Raw genomic sequence first — 23,115 nt, 5'->3', positions numbered from 1 at the left:
GCAAATAGATACAAAAACTGATCTGGCCAACTAGATGTTTTTGTCCCATGTTCTCTCACCTGATTAGAGTCCACAATGTAATTGTGTTTGTCAGCTAAGATTTTGGAGATGGCAAATGATGTGGCAAAAGCAGTAAAACAAATGGCAAATGATTCCCCTATGACATCAGGCAAATATTTTACAAATGTTAGGCTTGCTGTGGGGAAACTGTTGAACAAACAAAAATTTATTCAAATTAATTTGAATATTTTTTTTAAAAAATAGGCTTTTTTTGCTTCAATAATTTTTATTTCAAAATGTTCTGTTTTAATTTTAATTTATTTGTATGGCACAAATGAGTTGATATTATTTAATAATATTATAAGCTAGATAATGTTATCCAAGATTTCTTTGCCAAAGTTTTCAGTTCAGTGATGTTATTGATTGATGCTGTTGATAATGTATCATTTTGAACTATTAATTAACAACATACGGTAAACTAATAAGTTGCTAAATATTCCTTGAAAACTAACCCTTTGGGAATGTGTCCAATGACTTCCACATTGAACTCTCGATGTAGATGAAAATGATGGGATAGAATTGTTCCAACAATGAGCTAAAAGGAATATAAGAATATGCTTACATTTTTTAATAATCTATCAATACATTTATTAAGATTAGAAATTCATTTGAATAGCAGTCTAACAAAATTTCTTAGGTGAATTTTGTAGTTGTTTTTTTTTATGTTTAGAGTAGGTTTATATTTAATTACAAATGCTCGATTACTTCAAGAAATTTTTTATTAACTCATACATTCATCCTATTTACTTTTTACGTAGGCCTATATTTCAGTTTTAGTTCCTTTAAAAGAGCTTTAAGACAAAATTGAAGTCACTCTTTTAAAACATTTTGGTTGAACAAACATTATTTTTAACAAGTTTTACTGATCTCAATAAAGATTTTAGAGGATTGTAAATAATTTTCATTGTCAAGGGCAATAACTCAATTATTTTATTTTTATTTTAAAAATTATCTTACATAAAATGGTAGCAGTTATAATATTTGAATTTATCAAAGCTTTTTGTAAAATAATCATGACCCAGTATTTCCTGTAAAGAATTCATCCAGTGTCACAACTTACTGCGATCAGCTCACCAGGTACAGGTATACCCCGTAGTTTAGCCTTGAAGGTTTTGTTGTTGTTGATCCCTTCCCGTATAGCTACAAGGACGAGTATTGTGACCAGTGTTATGGACATGGTGACGACGTTAGCCATTTGAATGTTGGAGAAAAAATCATGATAAGCCTGCAACAATGACATAAGAAAAATCATAATGACATTTCTTTTTTTTTAAAATAATTTAATAAGCCATGATCTGTGGTTAGATATGAAATAGGCCTATAGGATAAGTAAAAACGAAAAAACAAAAAAGCAAGCATTGGGCCTAAAATAGTAGGAACGTAAAAACATCACACACCTAAAGTGGATAGGGGGTTCAGTTTTTTTGTGAAGACACACTTTTGCATTTTTAAATGTAATGTTAGAAACTAAATTTAAGATGTTTTGCCTTATTAAAAAGACTTATGTGTAAATTCTAATTGATCAATAGTGGCCTAACTCATGAAGAGAGTGGTGGGTGAGCTGAGGTAAGTCAATTTAGGGGGGGGGGGGGGGCCTTTTGTGATGAGGTGTAGCAATGGGTTAAGGAGGAGGTAAAAATTGTTGCAAATCCAAATTGTTGCTTTTGGTGAAACAATAATGGAAAAAAAAATTATTCCAATTCATCTGCTGTGAATAATAATAGTTTTTATAAATATGGACTAATAACTATAAAAGTACAAAACAAACTTTATAAACTCACAAAAACTAATTTAAGAGGACCACTGAAGCGCTGAACTTTGACCCCAAATGCTGACTTGATCTGGCTAGAAAAAACATGGATAGCTGCCCCTGTTGTGAAGCCAGAGATTAGGGGATCAGACAAGAAAGTCGTCAAGAACCCCAGCCTCATAAACCCTAGGAAAACCTGGAGGGAAAAAAAATGGGGGGGGGGGACGATATAAAGCAAAATCATTTTAACAATTGGAATTAAGATAGTAGTCAATTTTATTCCTATTTTACTGTGAACTCAGTAACCTCAAAATATAATTCACGTGTTGTTTGTTTTTAATTTAAGATTTTGATTAACTATCAATGGTGGATTTAAAATTCTGAATTTAAAACCTTAAAAGATTTAATTAAAAATTTAAATTAATTAGTGTAAACCCAACTGAAATAACTTGCAGGGCAACATGTACAAAAATAAGTTTTAAAAGTAGGCTACTTTTATTTTTTATATTTATTTAATACCTTTATTGTTCATTCTTATAAAGAACTATGTTCTAACCAATTATTTTTTAAGTTAAACATTATCTTGTTCTCTACATAAAAATGAGCTCCAATATTTTTTTCTACTTTCCTCACCTGAAGAAGCCCCACAGCGAAGGTCACGGCCATGGCGTAACCCACTTTGATGGACTCCAGCTCTGTCAAGTGCTTGGTCCTAAAGAAGTTGTCAAAACCAGCTGAGGCGGAGCTGTTGGTAGCTGGTGCAGCTGTAGTCACCACGCTGCCGTCTATGGAATGTGTGAGGTTGTGACCTGTGTTGATGTCTTGTATGGCACCCTGGAGTTCCTGGCGCTGCCAGGCGACGTAACCTTTGTCCACAACTGCCCCCCACCATTAGGCAAACTACAGCAAAGGTACCTTTAAAAAAATACACAAAGGTACCTTAAGAGAAAGTTTATAGTGGGAATAAGAACCAAATTTACCTTTAGAGAAGTTTATGGTGAGAGTTAAGGTTAAAACCAAAGGTACTTGTAGAGAAAGTTTACAGTGGGAAAGGATATGACAGTAAATATAGCTACTACAAGCTGGAACTTTTAATTTAACAATAGATATGTGCTTGAAACTTTAAAATGTAGCTTACGGACATGTGCCTAGAACTTTAAACTTACCAACAGATATGTGCCTAGAACTTTTAACTTATCAACAGATATGTGCCTAGAACTTTTAACTTACCTACAGATATATGCTTGGAACAAAACTTACCAGAAGATATGTGCCTGGAACTTTCAACTTACCAACAGATATGTGCCTGGAAATTTTAACTTACCAACAGATATGTGCCTGGAACTTTTAACTTACCTACAGATATGTGCCTGGAACAAAACTTACCTACAGATATGTGCCTGGAACAAAACTTACCAACAGATATGTGCCTGGAAATTTTAACTTACCAACAGATATGTGCCTGGAACTTTTAACTTACCAACAGATATGTGCCTGGAACAAAACTTACCTACAGATATGTGCCTGGAACAAAAACTTACCTACAGATATGTGCCTTGAACAAAACTTACCTACAGATATGTGCCTGGAACAAAACTTACCTACAGATATGTGCCTGGAACTTTTAACTTACCTACAGATATGTGCCTTGAACAAAACTTACCTACAGATATGTGCCTGGAACAAAACTTACCTACAGATATGTGCCTTGAACAAAACTTACCAAAAGATATGTGCCTGGAACAAAACTTACCAAAAGATATGTGCCTGGCCTAGTGCCTGGAACAAAACTTACCAACAGATATGTGCCTGAACAAAACTTACCAACAGATATGTGCTTGGAACAAAACTTACCAACAGATATGTGCCTGGAACTTTTAACTTACCAACAGATATGTGCCTGGAACTTTTAACTTACCAACAGATATGTGCCTGGAACTTTTAACTTACCAACAGATATGTGCCTAGAACTTTTAACTTACCTACAGATATGTGCCTGGAACAAAACTTACCTACAGATATGTGCCTGGATGTTCCAAAGAAGAAATAGACCAGAACAGGGAAGAACGAGGTGTACAGGCCATACACAGGTGGCAGGGTGGTCAGTAGGGCGTAGGCCATACCTGCAAGACAAGCAGTGGGGTAGGTCATTATGTGGGTCTTTATGCAGGTCATTACGTGGGTCTTTATGTAGGTCATTACATGGGTTTTTATGTAGGTCATTACATGGGTCTTTATGTAGGTCATTATGTGGGTCTTTATGTAGGTCATTACATGGGTCTTTATGTAGGTCATTACGTGGGTCTTTATGTAGGTCATTACATGGGTCTTTATGTAGGTCATTACGTGGGTCTTTATGTAGGTCATTACATGGGTCTTTATGTAGGTCATTACGTGGGTCTTTATGCAGGTCATTACGTGGGTCTTTATGTAGGTCATTACATGGGTTTTTATGTAGGTCTTTACATGGGTCTTTATGTAGGTCATTACGTGGGTCTTTATGTAGGTCATTACATGGGTTTTTATGTAGGTCATTACATGGGTCTTTATGTAGGTCATTACGTGGGTCTTTATGTAGGTCATTACGTGGGTCTTTACATCAATATGTACAGGTGTTTCATGGTGACCACACAAGGTTGTTGTTTGGGTTATAGGAAGTGCTGGAGTTATGTTAAGCTGGGTTAGGTTAGATAAGTGTTAGATTTAGGATCAGGGTGTTAAATAGGGTATGTTTCATGGCTAGGGTGGAATTTTGAGTTCAGCTTTAAGACCAGGGTTAGATTTAGGTATTGGAAGCTAATCAGTATGCTTACACCAGGGTTAGTTTGGGTAAGAGTTATAAGGGTAAGGTTAGGCTCTGGGTCAGATATCAAATATTGGCCTACATGTTCGAACATCTAAAATGTAGGTGACCTGTGACGTACAGTTTCATAATATTCAGAATATTCATTCCTCCCACTCGTATGTTTTACATTTATGCAAGAACACCTACATAAAATGTCAATTAACATCATTGATCTACATTAATTTTTTTAAACCGCCAACACAATACAATAGAATTTGATAGGCTTATGACCGGTGATCTCTTTAGGATTAACATCTACCTCATTGATCTGCATTTATTTTAAAGACCTACACTACACAATAGAATTTTTAGACTTCTGACCGACTTTAGCACATTAGCATCATTGATCTACATTTAATTTAAATGCCTACACTATAAAATAGAATTTGAAAGGCCTATGACCGATTATTTCTTTAACATTAACATCTACCTCATTGATCTGCATTTATTTTAATGACCTACACTACACAATAGAATTTGTTAGACTTCTGACCGACTTTAGCACATTTGCATCATTGATCTACATTTACTTTAATGACCTACACTACACAACAGAATTTGATAGACATATGACCGACTATCTCTTTAGCATTAAAACATGGCTGTCACTGAAAACATATAACGTAAGCCTACATTTTTTTACAACTAGTGTAAAAAAATAATAATTTGACGTCACAACTCCCCGCTCAACACAGACCACTCACCTTGCGGAATGTGCATAATCCCCACCGTCAATCCGGCAATGACGTCACACGGCAAATCGTACAAGGCGCTGTAACCATTGAGGATGGTAGTGAAGGGAAATAACCGCTTGAGGTACTGCCCGCACGATCGTCGGGTACATTTGCAGCAGTTAAGGGACGTTTTTAATTTCTCTACTGACTTTTTCAAAATGGCGTTCCTCTTTGGGGGATTCAAATTCTATTGGATGCAAGAATAGAATAGAGATTTAAACTTTATTACAAAAATGTTTGCCAGTATATGTATGGATAATTTAATTCTAAGGAACATTTTTAGGGTACTTGTCGATCAACCTCAGCAACACATTTGTAAAGCCGATTTCGCTGACAACGGTATTTTAACCCTTTAACGACAGGGCGGAAGTTCGGCTTGAGTTTGAATTTTTTGCTATCGGCGACATCAGCTATCATCATCTGGGTAGGGATAATCTTCTTCTTCGTTCTTTATTGGATTATGCATAGGGTATCCCAAACGTAATTAAGGATTTTCTCTCTGGATTTGATTCTATAGCCTTAGTCCGTCAAGAACAATCTGCAAGGCAGCAGTTGTTGCTGTAGGTTTTCTTATACTTGATGCGTTGCTGTCCCCAGGCCAAGAAGAGTCATCTGCCCGGGTCTGAACTCGAGACTTTTGTAGCTACCATGAACCATACTATCTCCCTCCTGACTACCCGACCCATTTAAAAATAATCGAAGTTAAAACGGAACTAATTTCTTGATAGAATAAGGGCTAGTTTGGGCCCAGATTTTAAAGTTATTGTTTTTAATAGAGCTAATATGCCTAATATATCAATCAGTTATAAAGATGAATCTAATCAATAGAACTTTCAAGTTTTGAGATCAAACTTTTCGGTAGGACATGGCCGCAGTAATCGCCCATTTAAAGACGATGATCTCAGTGTTTCTTCCAGACTTTTTTCTCCAGGGGGCTCTTGAAATTTTCGAGGGGGGGGGGGTAGATTTTCTCGGGGGGGGGGGGCGGGGGACGGACTGTTAAAAGTATATATTTTCTATATAAATTTTATTTCGTTCGGGGGGGGGGGCGGTAGGTTTTTTTCGGGGGGGGGGGGGGGCGAGATGAAGAGATACCTGGAAGAAACTCTGATGATCTCATGAGCCCTGTAGTCGGCCTGGAGAATCTCCTAGCATTTAAATTTGGAGCATTTCGAATGTAGTCGGTGCTCTATTCAAACCTCAATTGCGTTTAAACTTTTCAAAACAACTTTTTTTCGACGATAATGGTTTTTTAAGCCATGATATGAAATGATGGAATATTTTTTAAACGACCAAAGTAAGCTTAGACAAAAAAAATATAAAAAAGGCAGATACGATGTTTGTTTACAGACTACCATGCCCACCAAAACAAGAAATCTCGACAGCGGAAAGTCGTGATTTGGGAATACGAGAAATGGGCCGTAACTTCTAGAGGAGATGGGAGGTAACTACAAAATATTTTTTGCTGGTCTGGGAAGAAATATAAAACACCACGCGAAATTTTTAAAATGTGTTTTCTGAAAAATTACATACATCGAAACATGCGCGTGGCCTATTTATTGATCATGCAATTATTCGGTGATGAAGATAAAAAAACACGCAAGAAATAAAAAGGCAAACTTTCGCAAAGATTTTTTTTTGCTTTATATAAACTCCGAACCGTCTGCAGTTATGTTAATGTAACATGACGGGAGGGGCGTAGTTAATGTTTGAGAGATGATTTGGGAGAGAAAGGTCAAATGCCAAGGTCGAAAAACATTTTTTGACAGCAATCAAACCCATTCACAATTGTAAATTTTTTGTTAAGTATAATAATATACAAGATAGACTTTAAATTTTATTTGTCTCGATATTAAAGTTAAAGATATACAATTTTGGTTTAAAACTACAGTAAAAAGTTCACTATGACCCTGTAACATAAACAGGCTTCACTACGTCCCCCCATATAGCAAGCATACACCCCCCCCCCCCCCCCAACAGACTTCATTATGTCCTACTATAAAAACATATTTCTCGACTCCCTCCATGTCTCCCCCCCCCCCCACACACACAAATCGGACACTGTACAACGCCCTCCATACCCCCACCCCACCCCAAAAATAGATACTGTACCATCCCTCCCGTCCAATCCCAATCAAAACAGAAACTGTACCATTAACCCCTTCCCCACCCCAACAAAAAGGACATTGTACCACGCCCTCCATTTGCCTCCACCCCCATCCCCCTCCCACATACACACAAATAGCGGACACCGTGCCATGCCCTCCATGCTCCCCCACTCCAGCCAAAACAGAAACTATACCATGCCCCCCACCCCCTTCCCCCCCCCCCCCCCCAAACAAAAAAAGGACAGTGTACCCCGCCCTACTTACCGCCGAGTGTTTACGTTTCATCTGTTTTTTAAGCGCCGCCTTTGCCTTGTCCCCCTCGGGCGTGAGCTCGCTGAACGTGCCGCCCGCGTGTGATGTCCCATCGGCCGCGTCATCTCGCAAACAAGGATGCAATTCAGGGGCTGTAACACACAAGACAGTACTCAGGGGAGAGAATAAAATGCTCCATCATAATGTTACAATTGTTTCCAAAAAAAGTGTATCAACAAAATGGGATGAATGTAAATAGGATGTAATAAATAAACATTTTAAAAATTTCATATTACATGTGTATGTGTATAATCATTCAGTTATCCTAAATCAAACGCTCGGACATTATTTGACGATTCAGCTAGGTACAAAGTTTACTTTTCTTAGAATCATACCAATGCATTCAACCTCTGTATCATTATTTGACATCACGCTTTCGTGATAATGCTTACCCTCCAGCTTACCATAAAAAATCCAGATCCATCCCTTCCTAAAATGACGGCACTCTTCAGTCTTCCCCCCCCCCTCCCCCTATTGCATTTTTTTTAAATTCTCAAAATAAGAATTCCTTGTTTTAAAAAAGAATGAGATTGATCAGTATTAGGTAGGCCTATTTTGATCGATTCTTGTTAACAACTTTAAAAAAAAAACAGCTTATGAAACAATTACTACTAACAATTCAAAAGTGTGTTGTTACACTTTGTCACAAAAGTTTTTACCTCCTGGTGGAGTAATGTCCAGTATTGACGGCTTATTCAATATATACATACAAAAGCCCATATATTATATATATATATATATATATATATATATATATATATATATATATATATATATATATATATATATATATATATATATATATATATATATATATATTAACACACACACATATATAGATATCCTAATATATAAATCCCCACGTTCGCACATCTCTCTCTCTCTCTCTCTCTGTCCGCAAAAAAATTTCGCCCGGACATCACGTCAGAATCGGCAGCGATATATGAAGAACTTTTTACGGAATTTTGTTGAAAATAATATGTTAGATGTTTTAAATGTATAACCACAATTTTAGTTAAAGAAGAAAAATAAAAATTAAAGGCGTATTCGAATGTAGAGAAACAGTATTATTTATGCAACCGGAAAAGCATTAATATATGTGAAAAAGAACGCATAAAACTGTGACGTCACTATTGCTTATACATTAACTAATGACGTCATCTGCCGTGTTTAGAATGAAAAGAAATGAACTATTTCATTCAAATTTGATTTAGATCTACGTACACTATGAAATGTAAACAATACAATTTTTCCGGCCTAAACTCATAAAATTTATTTTATGTATTTGGATTCTAGATCTAGAGATTCTAGATCTAGACTAAATCTAAATCTAAATCTACGCAATAACTAGATCTAGACGTAGACGCTAAGATCTAGATTTAGACTCTAACTTCTCTAAAATCAATTCCAAAAATAAATTTCTATATTAGGACTAAACTATTTCAAGACTTATTTATTTTATACAAAATCTTTGTTATGAACTGGCTAATTTGGGATAAAAAATTAATTTGAAAGAATAGGCATATTCGCGTAAGTTAAGATTTTAAAATACGTGTTTCATTCTCCGTATTTTATAAGGTGCCTAAATAGCGGAGATGTTAGTGTACATTAAACCACGCAGGTGGTGCGGGTTCGAGACACAGCAAGTCAACTTGGTTAATGTATTCTTTTTTATTATGCTCGGGCTAAACTTAAAAAAAAAATTCTTTTAGGAATCTAGATCTAGATCTAGATTGTCGGGTGTCCGATAGGGCACTTCCCGGCGCCGCAGGCGCTTCAAATTTGGCATGATCTTGCCTTGGTGCGACAGAATACGGGGGCCGGTTGGCCGAAAAGTCTACGATGTGGGGGTCAAAACTGACCTCGACTGACCGGTACCTTATATGAGCTATAAATCGAAAAAAAATGTCCACGGAGGAACCTCTTCATAACTCTTGAGGTCGTAGACGGACCTTCGGGCGAATTAATTAAGCATTCAAATTCTCAATGTTTTCGAAAGCCTAAGCGAAGCTGGGCAGCATGCCTAGTATATATATGGTTGGTATCGCCCTTTCCATACTGTGTAAACCCAGGCAGTACAAAAAATGTTCTTCTCTTTCCCCCTTGTTGAGCTGTAGCCTAAGGGGGTCATCCATAAATGACGTCACGCTTTTTTTGACGTTTTTTACCTACCCCCCTCACACATCGTCACAAAAAGCCAGACCACCCCCCTAAAATGACGTCACACCTCAGCCTACAACCCCCCCCCCCCCCACCTCAAAATTGCTGTTCAATTTTTCTTAAAACATCGATATTTTTCCATAATCTTGTCATAACTCTGTCAACATAGAGTATTTTTATCAATTCCTATTACAGTTTATTAAAACCGTTTTGTAAAACGTGAAATAACGGCTAAAACTCGTTTTCTAACATTGCTTTTTCTGTAATGCAAATGTGTGACTCACACCATCTGAAACCCTTCTCCCTTCCCCTCATCACACACAGTCACAAAATTACAGACACCCCCCCCCCCCTTTACGAGTGTGACGTCATTTATGGACGACCCCTAACCACGATCCACATCCTAACACAGTTAGGCTAACCGACACAAACAACATGAAACAACACTATTCATCGCCTCAACAGTCTGAATTTACAGACGCGCACACAATCTGGTAATACCACACCTCATCAAACACGACTTGAAAACACAGACAAGGAAAAGAAATTAAAGGGAAGGGTAGATCGATCATTGGTGACAATGAGAGGTAAAAATATGTCGACAGTAAATTTGTAAATTATTGTCTGAGTATATCGGTAGTTTCGTTTTGTGTCCGCGTGTTTCTCGCTTACTTGTGACTGGTAGTTATATGGTGGTTTAATGAAGATAGGATGGGACAGAGAGGTCGGAGAGTAGAGCGTACGACAGTTAACCCGGAAGTCTCGAGTTCGAATCCCGTCCATAGAAAGTCCCTAGTGGGTACCTGAGTTATGTTAGGGAAAGTAAAGACGGCTGCGCATAGAAAGGCCGAACTATCTCTTTATACACTGAGGTCACAAAGACTGATAAACTCTATTTTATTTGTCCCTACAGGTTGAGAAGTGTACATGGAAACTAATGTAACAAGTACCATGCTCTGTTACCCAACTTTTCCCATCATCTACGGACAACTTCGGTGATTTCTTGCCGACTAGTTGACGTCCTTTAGTCAGAGACGTCTTTTAGACATTGGGACGTCTTGCTTATGTACGTCCTTTACTCAGAGACGCTCTTTAGACACCGAGACGTCTTGCTTATGTACGTCCCTTACTCAGAGATTACATTGAGACGTCTTACTTATGTACGTCCTTTACTCAGAGACGTCCTTTAGACATTGAGACGTCTTGCTTATGTACGTCCTTTACTCAGAGAGGCCCTATTAATGGACGTACCTCAGAAACTGAGACGTTATATTTATACGTCCTATTTTACACACGCTCTGGTGAACGTCTTTAACCCGGAACGTCATTCAGTTAGTCGTCCTTTACTCATAGACGTCAGCCTGACGGACGTCCTTTACAAACGTATGAGACGTCCTACTGAGGGACGTCATTTAGACATTTCGAGACGTCATGAGAAATCATGATGGACGTCATTTAGACATTTCGAGACGTCCTGAGAAATCACGATGGACGTCATTTAGACATTCCGAGGCGTCCAAAGAAATCATGATGCACGTCATTTAGACATTTCGAGACGTCCTAAGAAATCATGATGCACGTCATTTAGACATTCCGAGACGTCCTAAGAAATCATGATAGACGTCATTTAGACATTCCGAGACGTCCTAAGAAATCAAACAAAACACCCAGGTCAGATGCTAATCTAGACCCACCAAATGATAGGTTCGATTCATTCACAATCTTAAGCCATCTGCTAGACAATCCTACAACTGAGATCCACTAACGAAACTATCTTAAGCTTTCAACTGTCCAGCTATTACCTTCATCCTAAAACTATCACCAACCAGCATGTCCGTCGCGCCAACATAGTAACGAATTACGTGTTGGTTTCAATACTTACAGTTTCATCTTTCCTAATGTTGTACCACGCTTCATATTTTCTTTTTCTTTTGCGGCCGTCTTGTATTAGCGCGGAATGGTACGGTTTATATTTAGTAACGGGAAACTCCACAATCGCTGTGCATTTTAAAGTATAATGAAGACACCCAAACAAGTTCTATTACACGTTCATTGGTGTGTCGTGATGATGTGTATCTATCGTTGAGTGAATTCATCGTATTGATGTGCCATTGATGTCATCGCTGTGTTAGTGTGCTACTGACGTCATCATGTGTTCGTGCACGTGTGTACGTCTGGCGCCATCATTATGCGACCGACGGAGGAAAGATGGGCTAAAGTGCCCCATCATTAAGTGACTTCTTGTGAACGAGGCCAGATAATAACAAGCTGGTTGTCATCGATCCCTAAAGTCATATTTCCAAGAACAGATCGGAGCTGTCAACCTTTATCCTTTTTAATTTTATCAGTACTTTTAGTAATTTTTAAAAAGCTTGCCATAGAAGCAAGAAAAATTAAAACTTTATTTCGCAAATCAAGTTAATTATTTTAAAAAAATAAAAACTCGAAAAAGCAAGAAAAGATAACAATGACTTACGGTTGGCCATGAGTTGTCCTGCCTGACAATCAAGCTAATATGAGGGGAGAGAACTGAAGGCAGATCAATTGGTTCAATGGACGGGCTGAGCGACAGACCGTCACAGCCCCCTAGATCAGACATAATGACGTGACGGGAGACGTTTTGACGGGCGCTGCGTTCTACGTCAGCCCCAGTGGCCGATATTTCGGCTTCCTCGATTTGATCCCCCCCCCCCCCCCCCGCTCATCTCTACAAAGCTATCCACAGTGGCGCATTCTCAAAAACTGGCCCATAAATTAGAGTAAACATTCTATTCGTTGGCTTACCTTTACTTGTGAATTTGACATTGTTACACGCAGTGTTTCTTCCAGACTTTTTGCTCCGGAGGGGGGGGGGGGGGCAACTTGAAATTTTCGAAGGGAGGACATTTTCCGGGAGGGGGGGGGGGGTGGCGGACACTTGTAAAAGTATGTTTTCTATATTAATTCCATGTCGTTAGGGGGGGGGGCGGTAGACTTTCTTGGGGGGGGGGAGGGGGGTCGGCCTGAAGAGATGCCTGGAGGAAACTCCGGTAGTTACACGCACAAGTGTAAGTAAAGTAATAATTACTTTATTTTTCCTACAAGAATTACTACAATTAGAGACTAGAAATTGTGCACTGAGAGAACGTGAAATTAGAACTTTTCCATTTTGAAGGTCCATTGGGGAAAGTATCATGTGGCTTTGTTTGTCATTTACATCTTTTAAATCCTTTACCTGATCAGTAAAGTTAATTAAAGTCGATGTGGTTAATGATATGGTACGGATGCGTATTAATGACTGGATGGTACCTCCAAACAGAAAGCTACAATTTTTTTAAAAGTAACCCATTAACACTTCACATAATTAAAATCCCCGTAGTTTCTTGTTGATAGAGTTTCGCCTACTTAGGGTCAGGTTTAGGACTAGGGTTGGTAAGTTAGCTACGCTTTCGAACCTGACGATCCACTGAGCAGGTGAACTAGAGTTCACCTGTTTCAGTGACCTCGGCAATTTGAAGGAATAATGTGGTCAGCACTATGCCCTGCCGCCTTTACATTCCCAAACATGAGCCAGGTACCCATCAGACATTGTATGACATTCACAGCAGCTTTATACAGTGGGTACATTTGAAAAGTGAGAGCTTAATGCTGTTTAAGCTAAATGCAGGTATGGAGCTTAAGAAAGAGCTTTAACAAGTTAATTGTTAAGGGAATAGTTTAAATAAAGTGGGAGATTAACAATGCAAGAGTTAAACGAAATGCTAAAGCTTAATCCAAAAAAAAAGGGGGGGGGGGGATTAATACTAAATAGGTGAGTTAAAATTATGAGCATAATACCAGACAGGTGAGTTAGGATTATGAGCATAATACTAGACAGGTGAGTGAGGGCGGTGAGGTCAATGATCTACTGAGGTTTATCATACTCGCGAAGTACGAGATGATTTAAAGGAATAGTTTCAGGCGACCATATAGCGTTGCACTGAATGTTTTTGTATTATGAAGAAAAACTGTAAAAATTATTGTGGTAATTAAACTCCGTTAAGCGGTTTGAACTTAATTTTGTTTCTGTTTTTACCTAATTAAGTTTCAACGAGAACGTGACAGCTTGGCTTTAATGTAATTCGTAAAATGAAAGTGAAATTCGTTTTTTTTACAGTTAATAATGCGGCTAGCGTTTGGCACAAAGGTCATTGAAGGGAGAGGACCGATACGTTTAAAATATTTTAAAGATTGCTATTCCTTTAATTAGTCCCCTCCCTTGTTATTCATTATCGATTAAAAAGTCTAATAAAGGCTCGGTAATAAAATACGCAAAAAATGGATGGTTATAAAAAAATAGTTGATAATAAAGTTTGATGCAAATAATTAATTAATTAATTAATTAAATACTGAGGTCTGATTCTGACGTGTAAAGCACAGTTTCAAATTTGCAAATGTAATGGTTTTAGGGTTAAAGTGTGGCTAATGATGAAAAATAATGCAGTATTATTATAGCATCAATGGACAAACTTTACGCGATGGTTTAAATTTTTTTTTCATCAACATTTTGCTATCCTAATGAATGTTTACTTTCTGGGTGTAAAGGTGCTCAATGCTACTACATTCAACAGAGACAAACCATAACAGGAGGAAAAACACATTCGTGATAGTGTACACATTATAGAACTATAACATACCCTTAACTTTATCCAATTGTTTACAATCATCTTTATTAAATAATAATTTCCTTTAGCAAACATTCCTACATTTTAATTTAATTCCACAATGTCCGTATGTTTGTCTGCGGGTCTTTGGTCAAATTTTGAAGGGGGTGATCCGCTTTAAGACCCCCACAAGGAAGGGGATAAGAGAGGTCCGTTTAAAAAATGGAACTTGTGTACTGAGGGAGGGGAAGGTTAAGTGTTCATTGATAAGACTTAAGCATTTTGTCCCACCCACACTCACACACTCACACAGTTGTTTAGTACTTGGCGTGGGGAAAATAATTGAAATAAATAATATAATTATACTCTGACGTTTAATACATACTATTTTTTTTCTCTACACTCTACATTCTACTTTTAATATCCAGACCTAATAATATTAAATACTGAAAACGTTAAATCCGTATAACAGTTAATAGGTACAAAATAAATGTTATTGAAATTGTAAATTCGTAGTAAGTTTTGAGAGGTACACTATAAATGTTATTGAAATTGTAAATGTGTAGTACGTTTTGAGAGGTACACTAAAAATCTTATTGAAATTGTAAATGTGTAGTAAGTTTTGAGAGGTACACTAAAAATGTTATTGAAATTGTAAATGTGTAGTAAGTTTTGAGAGGTACACTAAAATATTATTGAAATTGTAAATTTGTAGTAAGTTTTGAGAGGTACACTAAAAATGTCTGTGTACGCCCACGTCGAGGAGGGGTGGGAGGGGGGTGTCGTCTTAAGTGAACGCGTGTAAACGGGGGAGGGGGAGTCTAAAATTCTAAATGTGTGTGGACGTCATAAATGGACAACCCCTAGCTCCTCAAGTTGTAGACCAATGATTTCTAGAACAACAACTGTTCCTCAGGGCCAAGATAGGTACCAACAGGCGACAGATAATACTCAAATAAATCTCTTTTGTAAAGGAATAAAGAGACATCACGAACAACACTTTAAAGACAATAAAATGAGAAAGTAAACGTACTTTATTTGTAGTTATAATAATAAGTGTTAGTCTAGAATATTAATGGTAATTTTTTTTAATGTTTATTTTCTTAATTTAGTGAGTTTCAAAATAAAATGCTATCGATATTAGATCTTTAAAAAAACGTAAATACTTGTTACATTTAGTTTACTTACAGGTTATTTCTACGTAGTGTATTTTCATTTTTTTATATCAAAATTTCAAGGAAATCATCTCCGAGTTTTGTAAATTACAAAGCTGATGTGTGCCGGTTCTCGTGAATACGTCACGTTGGCCTATTTGGCAACCTCGTAAGACCGGCGGTGGCCAGTTAAAACTGCCTGGTCATTATCTCCAAATTGGCCAGGTTGGGTTTGGTGAGTGTATTTTTTCTGCTGGGTTGTTTGTGTTTATTTATGTGGCGTCTGCGTATCAAGATTGTGGGGTGATCTTCAGCTTCCGATAAAAGAGTTGTGGGGTTATTGACAGTTGAAGGTTTCAACTCAAAAAGCACACAGGAAAATAAAAACGTTTTACGCCAAAAAATTTCACTGAGCGGGTTTCTATAATTAGCCTGCCAATCCTATTATTGTAAGGGACGACTTGGGACAAGTGCGTCTATCAGTCTCAGCCAGCTTGGCAGTTTGCCAGGTGATTGATTAGTCGCTGTGGAGTGGGGCGATGGGGAGGGGGTGCAGCACTTCCATTTTTTCCCTTTAAAATATTTATAAATTTATGATAATCCAAACAAATTGTGTCTATGTGTGGGTGCTAATAACATGATACTGACATAGATACGGACACTGCTAATGATACTGTTATTGATAAAGACTTTAATATCGATGAAGATGATGATAATGGTGTTGATTGTGATATAATGATACTAATAATGACAAAGTTCTCGATGGTAATAAAAACTGAAAACTAATTAGTCTTGCGTTGTCTGAGTCTAAATTAATTAAACAAAATTTGAACTCTACGAGAGAGACACGGGGCAGACAATCGGACAGACAAACGGACAGGCAGCCGAACAAACAGACTTAAGTAAAAGCTTGTCGTTTTTTTATCCATCTCTTGGGTCAGTGCCTGTCCTGACCAGACAGAGGCAAGTGACGTAATGACAAGGGACGTAACTGGCTGTACAGTCCACTTGTCTTTGGGGACGGTAAACCACTTAGTTCACACAGTGCGTCATCTACAGCAAGTAATGAGGTGGGTTGTTGTTGTTTTAAGATTATTTTTTTAAGTGTGTACTTTCAAGTTAAAGCTTTGTCAAAGGGTGGACTAGGGGAAAGTTGGCTATGTTAGATCACAGGTTTAGGGTTAGATGGGTTGGTCACATTGTGGGTTTAGGGTTAGATAAGTCGAATTGTGTGGGGTGGGGGGTCTAGGACATTACCTCCACCCCGTCAATTACCCCTCGGGACATTTCCTCCCTCCCCGAAATTACCCCCCCGGAGCATTTACCCCCGCCCCCCCCACCCCCCCCCCCCCACCCCCGTTATTTACTCATCTATCATTGGCCCTCTGTGGAATTATCCCCCTCCCCCAAGTTCAAGAATCGTGACCACAACTCTAACTCTAGACATATATCTTACCTTAATTCTAAAAATTAAGAAAAAGTAGAAACCTACGCAATCACCTCAGCCTAATATTAAACCCAGCCCCAACCCTAGATTTTGGTTTAAGCCTAACCCTGACTCTAAAACTAACCCTAACCCTAACCCTACCTCTAACCCTAGCTCAAACCCTAACCCTAACCCTAAACCTAAACCTAAAGCTAAACCTAACCCTAACCCTAACCCTAACCCTAGCCCTAGCCCTAGCCCTAACCCAAACCCAAACCCAAAACCTAATTGTACCTTAAGCTATGAGCGGGGGCGGAGTAATATCCTACTTGACGGGGGTAATTGACAGGGTGTAATTACTCCGGCGGGGGGGGGGGGGGGGTTAATGTGTGTGTGGGGGGGGGGGGGGGGGGTAATGCACTGTTCTCTGTGAGGGGAGGGTGGCTGAGGTTAGATATCTCACATTGAGGGGTTAGGGTTACATGGGTGAGTCGAATAAAAGTGCTCACATAGTCATATAATCGGGTAAAGATGAGCCAGGTTCATTTCACAACGATGGCTTATCCACGTGACGCAATAGGGATTAGTCTTGAGACTGTTTAGGATCAGATGAGCTACTTACATACCGCAGTAAGGATGGTTTGGTTCAGTCACATGAAGGGTTGATAACGATCGCTTAGTTAAATTATTGTGTTACGGTTGGACGTGTTAATCTGAGGGTGAGAGTTAGATGAAGACACGGATAATATAAGCTGTGCATCAACCGACACAAAATCACAGTCCGCTTCTTTCTTGCTTGCCGCTAGGGAAAGTTCATGTTTTGGTTTAGGTTCAGGTTAAGGTTTAGGATTAGATTTCATTATACAGCGTATAGTACTGATACAGGGGATAAGTTTTAAGATACCAACTGATATACTAATCTTCACGTGAAGTGACCATGGCTTACACATAATTAACATCGGATAATGTAGCTACTAATATCAGACAGCGAGACATTAGGTAGTCAGATGAAGCAGTTTTAACGCTAGGGGTCAACTGAAATCAGGCATCCATAACTAATGAGAAGCGTGGGCTTATGTTTCTCAATTAGCTTTCATTAGCTATTTTGTTTTTTAGTTCAGACATCTGATTCCACCATACCTGCATTTTGTTAATGAATTTTAATTAACATTTTCACCATGAGACAACAGACAGTCAGTCAACCATTAACATTTTAGTTTATTACAGGCAGTTTTGTAGTTAAGCAATCTAGGATGGGGGTGAGTGAAAATAAATGGGGCAGATGAAGTAGTTCTTGTTTCTTTGACCTCGGCACATGAAGGTATGGTGTGGTCAGCACTTCACGATTCCTTACATGAAACACGTACCCAATAAGGCTGGTGGACCTCGGGATGTCAAGCCCGGGATCCGAACTTGAGACTTCCGTATTAGCTGTTGTGGGCTATAGCGTCCGACCACGCCATAGAAATATGTAGGCATTTGAATTTGTAATTGAATTTTCAAAGAGCACCCACATGTAAAACGCCTTATTGATTTTTATTTATCCTTAATAATAGCGTGAGGGGGGGGGGCGAGGATAATCATACAGTTTTGCGCCCAGCCCCTCCACCTTCATGGTTACACCTCATTCAACATTTCTATTCAATAAAAATAATTGTCATCCCAAGTCTATGTCATTCAACAGATGTTTATAAAAGACACGGCCCGCATATTAAAATAGCTCTGTTTGCAGCGTAACACGGGCGCTTGTTTTATGCATAACACCAGAGTTAAAAGAGTAAATTCTCAATCAAGAAGTTACTGCATGCAACTTACCCAAATAGTCCTCCTCTGAATCGGATCCACATAAAAACCCCAGTTTTGTTCTGTTGGCACCGCCCCGCAGCCAAACCAACAATCGGTACAGTTCGGGGTAAACTCGAATTTGGCTTGAAATGTGTTTCAACGGATTATCTGGCAACAGTGTCGCCGCAACATTTCCCAGTCCTTAAGTACCGTTATAGGAAATGTTGAAATGTGTTGTCATCAACTTGTTGTAACAGGATAGGGAGACCAAACGTTTTAATGTATGTCGCGACAGGTGATCCGTTCCTTTTGATATCACGTGACTCAAGTGTTTGTCGGCTGGGTGCTCAAATAGCGTGAGTACTTGGATGTCAGGGTAAACTAGTAGCAGCGGCTACCGTGAGGCGTGGCTACCTCCAGCTGTTGGTAACATCAGCGTGGTTACCACTAGAGTTAGCTAAGCATTACGATGGTTACCACTAGACTTAGCTAAGCATTACGATGGTTACCACTAGACCTAGCTAAGCATTACGATGGTTACCACTAGACTTAGCTAAGCATTACGATGGTTACCACTAGACCTAGCTAAGCATTACGATGGTTACCACTAGACTTAGCTAAGCATTACGATGGTTACCACTAGACTTAGCTAAGCATTACGATGGTTACCACTAGACTTAGCTAAGCATTACGATGATTACCACTAGACCTAGCTACTAGCTAAGCATTAAGATGGTTACCACTAGACCTAGTTAAGCATTACGATGGATACCACTAGATATAAATACCACAACGCAATCGGTAGACGTGGCTACCTCTAGATATGGCCAATGCTACACTTGGCTACCGATAGATATAGCCAATGATAGGGATGGCTACCCTTAGACCCTGTATACAGGCACTATTGGATATAGCTAACCTTAGATGTAGGCACTGTTGGATATAGCTAAAGCTAGATATAGCAACTACTAGACATGGCTACCCTTCGATATAGCCGCCAGTAGCCACGGCTACCATTAGATATAGCAACCACTAGCCATGTTATCTACACGCCTACCACCAATAGCAGTCAACACTTATCCGCCGAACTAGCCTACAGAAAACAACACGTGATGTAAACATTCATTGTGACACCGCCCATCCTAGTGTCACAACAGTTCTAACACAGCTGTTCAACAGGCCAGCATATATTTCTAGGTTCACATACTAAAGTTATTATTTCGATCAATGAAATAGTACAACAAACATACGCGCAGCGTTATATTATACCTTAGTCCTAGCCCTAACCCTAATCCTATACATAACACTATCACTAACTCATCATTTCATTAACCGTATTAAAGCGACAGTGGGGTATTTGACAGAAGGTAAAGTCCTTCTTCAGGTTTTAGACGGGAATATATATGGTGGTCTGGGGTATGGGAGGCGGGGTAATGAAGTTAAAGGCAGCGCCCTGCTCTCTGGTCCCATAGTGTAGCTACGCCCCTGATTAAAAAGGGTCCAACCAGCTTGTACGTGTACAGCTACTACTTGTAGCGGTGTGCTCATAATAAATGCATTTTAATTACATACGATAACTCAACTAGGGGAGACAATTTCAAAGGGAGAGCATCTGTTGATGTAACAATCAAATCCAGCTGTCACCTTCAACACAGACGAGATAATAAAATTCTCATCAGAGTTGCGTGCTCATTTATTTTTTTTAATTTTGTAACACAGCATGATGAGCAGGTGATGACACCCAGCGTCTAGACACCAGAACAAGAAACTAAACACCTATCATAGCAGTATACACTTTAAAAATCAAACTTCTGTGCCAAAGTGGATATTTTAATCTAAACAATTTCGATTCGATTTATCACCACGAGTGACAACATACTACGAGACAATGCAGTACAAAACTTGAACTTTAATCCCCTAATTTTGAAATACAGTATCGGCCGCTTCCTACAGAAATAAAACTATATACCAAAACGGTGCATTGATACTTTATGAGATCAACTGAAAACTTAAAGTTCCCTTTCGAACCTAAAGGTTCATGAGGCAAGTGAAGTAGAGTTCACTTGTTTCTATGACCTAGGCATATAAAAGGATAGTTTGTTCAAAACTATGCCCAGCCACCTTTATTTTCCCTAACATGAGTCAGGTACCCATCATAGCTGGGTGGACTCAGTAACTCTCTACGTACTTGAACCCGGCTTCCAACTCGAGACATACGACTATGCAGTCATATGCTATACCAATCGACCACAGCGTCCCTAAACTAAATACTTAAGCACCTAAATAATGAGTACAACGATTAAAACAGAGATGCTTATTCCAAACAAATCACTTCTGTGTCACCAAATCACAAAGAACAAAATCGCCAAAGCTTGCAGGCTGTCCCACCACAACTGTTAAAACAACTAAATACCGAAAAAAAACGAAAACAACCCACACATATAAACAAGGATATCAGGTTCGTGTAACGAATCACCAAGTCCATGATAATCAGGGGGTCGGGTTACTGGACTGTTCGGGAACGGCCTATTTCTTACACCATGTAACCGCTGGTTAGGACGTGTTAGGGTCCACTAAAGAACGATACGTCTGCTAGATAAAGATGCCCGGATGGAACGTGATTGTCCGGTACGGTCGAGATGAATAGCAAAAAAGGCCAAGAAAATTGTCTTGGGCTCAATGATGTATGTGTAAATATATTGAGAGAGAGTGTTAGTATGGGCTCAATGATGTATGTGTAAATATATTAAGAGAGAGTGGTAGTATGGGCTAAATGATGTATGTGTAAATATATTAAGAGAGAGTGGTAGTATGGGCTAAATGATGTATGTGTAAATATATTAAGAGAGAGTGTTAGTATGGGCTCAATGATGTATGTGTAAATATATTGAGAGAGAGTGTTAGTATGGGCTCAATGATGTATGTGTAAATATATTAAGAGAGAGAGTGGTAGTGTGGGCTCAATGATGTATGTGTAAATATATTAAGAGAGAGTGGTAGTATGGGCTCAATGATGTATGTGTAAATATATTAAGAGAGAGAGTGGTAGTGTGGCTCAATGATGTATGTGTAAATATATTAAGAGTGAGTGGTAGTATGGGCTCAATGATGTATGTGTAAATATATTAAGAGAGAGTGGTAGTATGGGCTCAATGATGTATGTGTAAATATATTAAGAGAGAGTGGTAGTATGGGCTCAATGATGTATGTGTAAATATATTAAGAGAGAGTGGTAGTATGGGCTAAATGATGTATGTGTAAATATATTAAGAGAGAGTGGTAGTGTGGCTCAATGATGTATGTGTAAATATATTAAGAGTGGGTGGTAGTATGGGCTCAATGATGTATGTGTAAATATATTAAGAGAGAGTGGTAGTATGGGCTCAATGATGTATGTGTAAATATATTAAGAGAGAGAGTGGTAGTGTGGCTCAATGATGTATGTGTAAATATATTAAGAGTGAGTGGTCAAGCAGATAGTTTGGTGAATAAATGACTAAACAGATGAGGGTTCGAGATGTAGGTAATGGTTGGGGACACTCGGGAATTAAAAACGAGGAAAACCTTGGAACTATGCAGTAAGACTCTATTAAATAAAACGTATATTTTTTTTTAAATACTTTGTAAGAACCAGCTTTTAAATGCATTGAAAATTACGAAACCTAATTTTTTTTTACAATGACAGTAAGCAGGATTGTCGATAAAATGTAACTTTTAAAAAAAACTTCTGGAGCATACTAATGACAAGTAATTAACTAAGCTTGACTAACCAACCCTGTGTGTATCAGCAATTCAATAAGTTTAAAAACGACGTCTGTAGACAAAAGTTGTACGGTATTGTATAAATGAAATGGCCCAATATCTGGTATACATTCAAAATCTGTATTGTATTGTATAAATAAAAATGGTTCAATTCAATATCCGGTGTACATGACAAAAGCTGTACAGTATTGTATAAATATATCTGGTACACATGATGTGTTCTGTTTACTTCTACTTACCACATAGTTAGGTTAATGTTGTGGTGTCACCCGGTACGGCAGCTGATGGTGTCTCCCTCCTCCCCACCCCGAAAATAAAATGTATATATATATATATATATATATATATAGTGGTGACATACGGCAGTGACATAATGCGGTGGTGGCAATATGCGGCG

General features: G+C 38.4%; 1 protein-coding gene across 1 annotated transcript in view; it reads right to left on the bottom strand.

Moving 5' to 3' along the window:
* The window catches only part of LOC131937314 (prestin), a 42,176-nt gene that overhangs the window by 9,763 nt on the left and 9,298 nt on the right, over positions 1-23,115 (bottom strand). The window contains exons 2-10 of the mRNA XM_059294613.1: positions 7,762-7,901; positions 5,360-5,576; positions 3,823-3,933; positions 2,644-2,725; positions 2,444-2,588; positions 1,842-2,006; positions 1,121-1,285; positions 513-595; positions 60-207 (exon numbers count right to left, since the gene is read on the bottom strand). Coding sequence (XP_059150596.1) covers positions 60-207; positions 513-595; positions 1,121-1,285; positions 1,842-2,006; positions 2,444-2,588; positions 2,644-2,725; positions 3,823-3,933; positions 5,360-5,576; positions 7,762-7,901 — 1,256 coding nt within the window. The remainder of the gene's footprint in view (positions 1-59; positions 208-512; positions 596-1,120; positions 1,286-1,841; positions 2,007-2,443; positions 2,589-2,643; positions 2,726-3,822; positions 3,934-5,359; positions 5,577-7,761; positions 7,902-23,115) is intronic.

The sequence above is a fragment of the Physella acuta genome, unplaced genomic scaffold (genome assembly GCF_028476545.2).
Source record: "Physella acuta isolate Inbredline_101_S28 unplaced genomic scaffold, ASM2847654v3 ptg000207l, whole genome shotgun sequence".
In the NCBI taxonomy this organism is placed as follows: Eukaryota; Metazoa; Mollusca; class Gastropoda; family Physidae; genus Physella; species Physella acuta.
The sequence above is the reverse complement of the archived record's forward strand: the minus strand, read 5'-3'. Positions and strand labels throughout refer to the sequence as shown.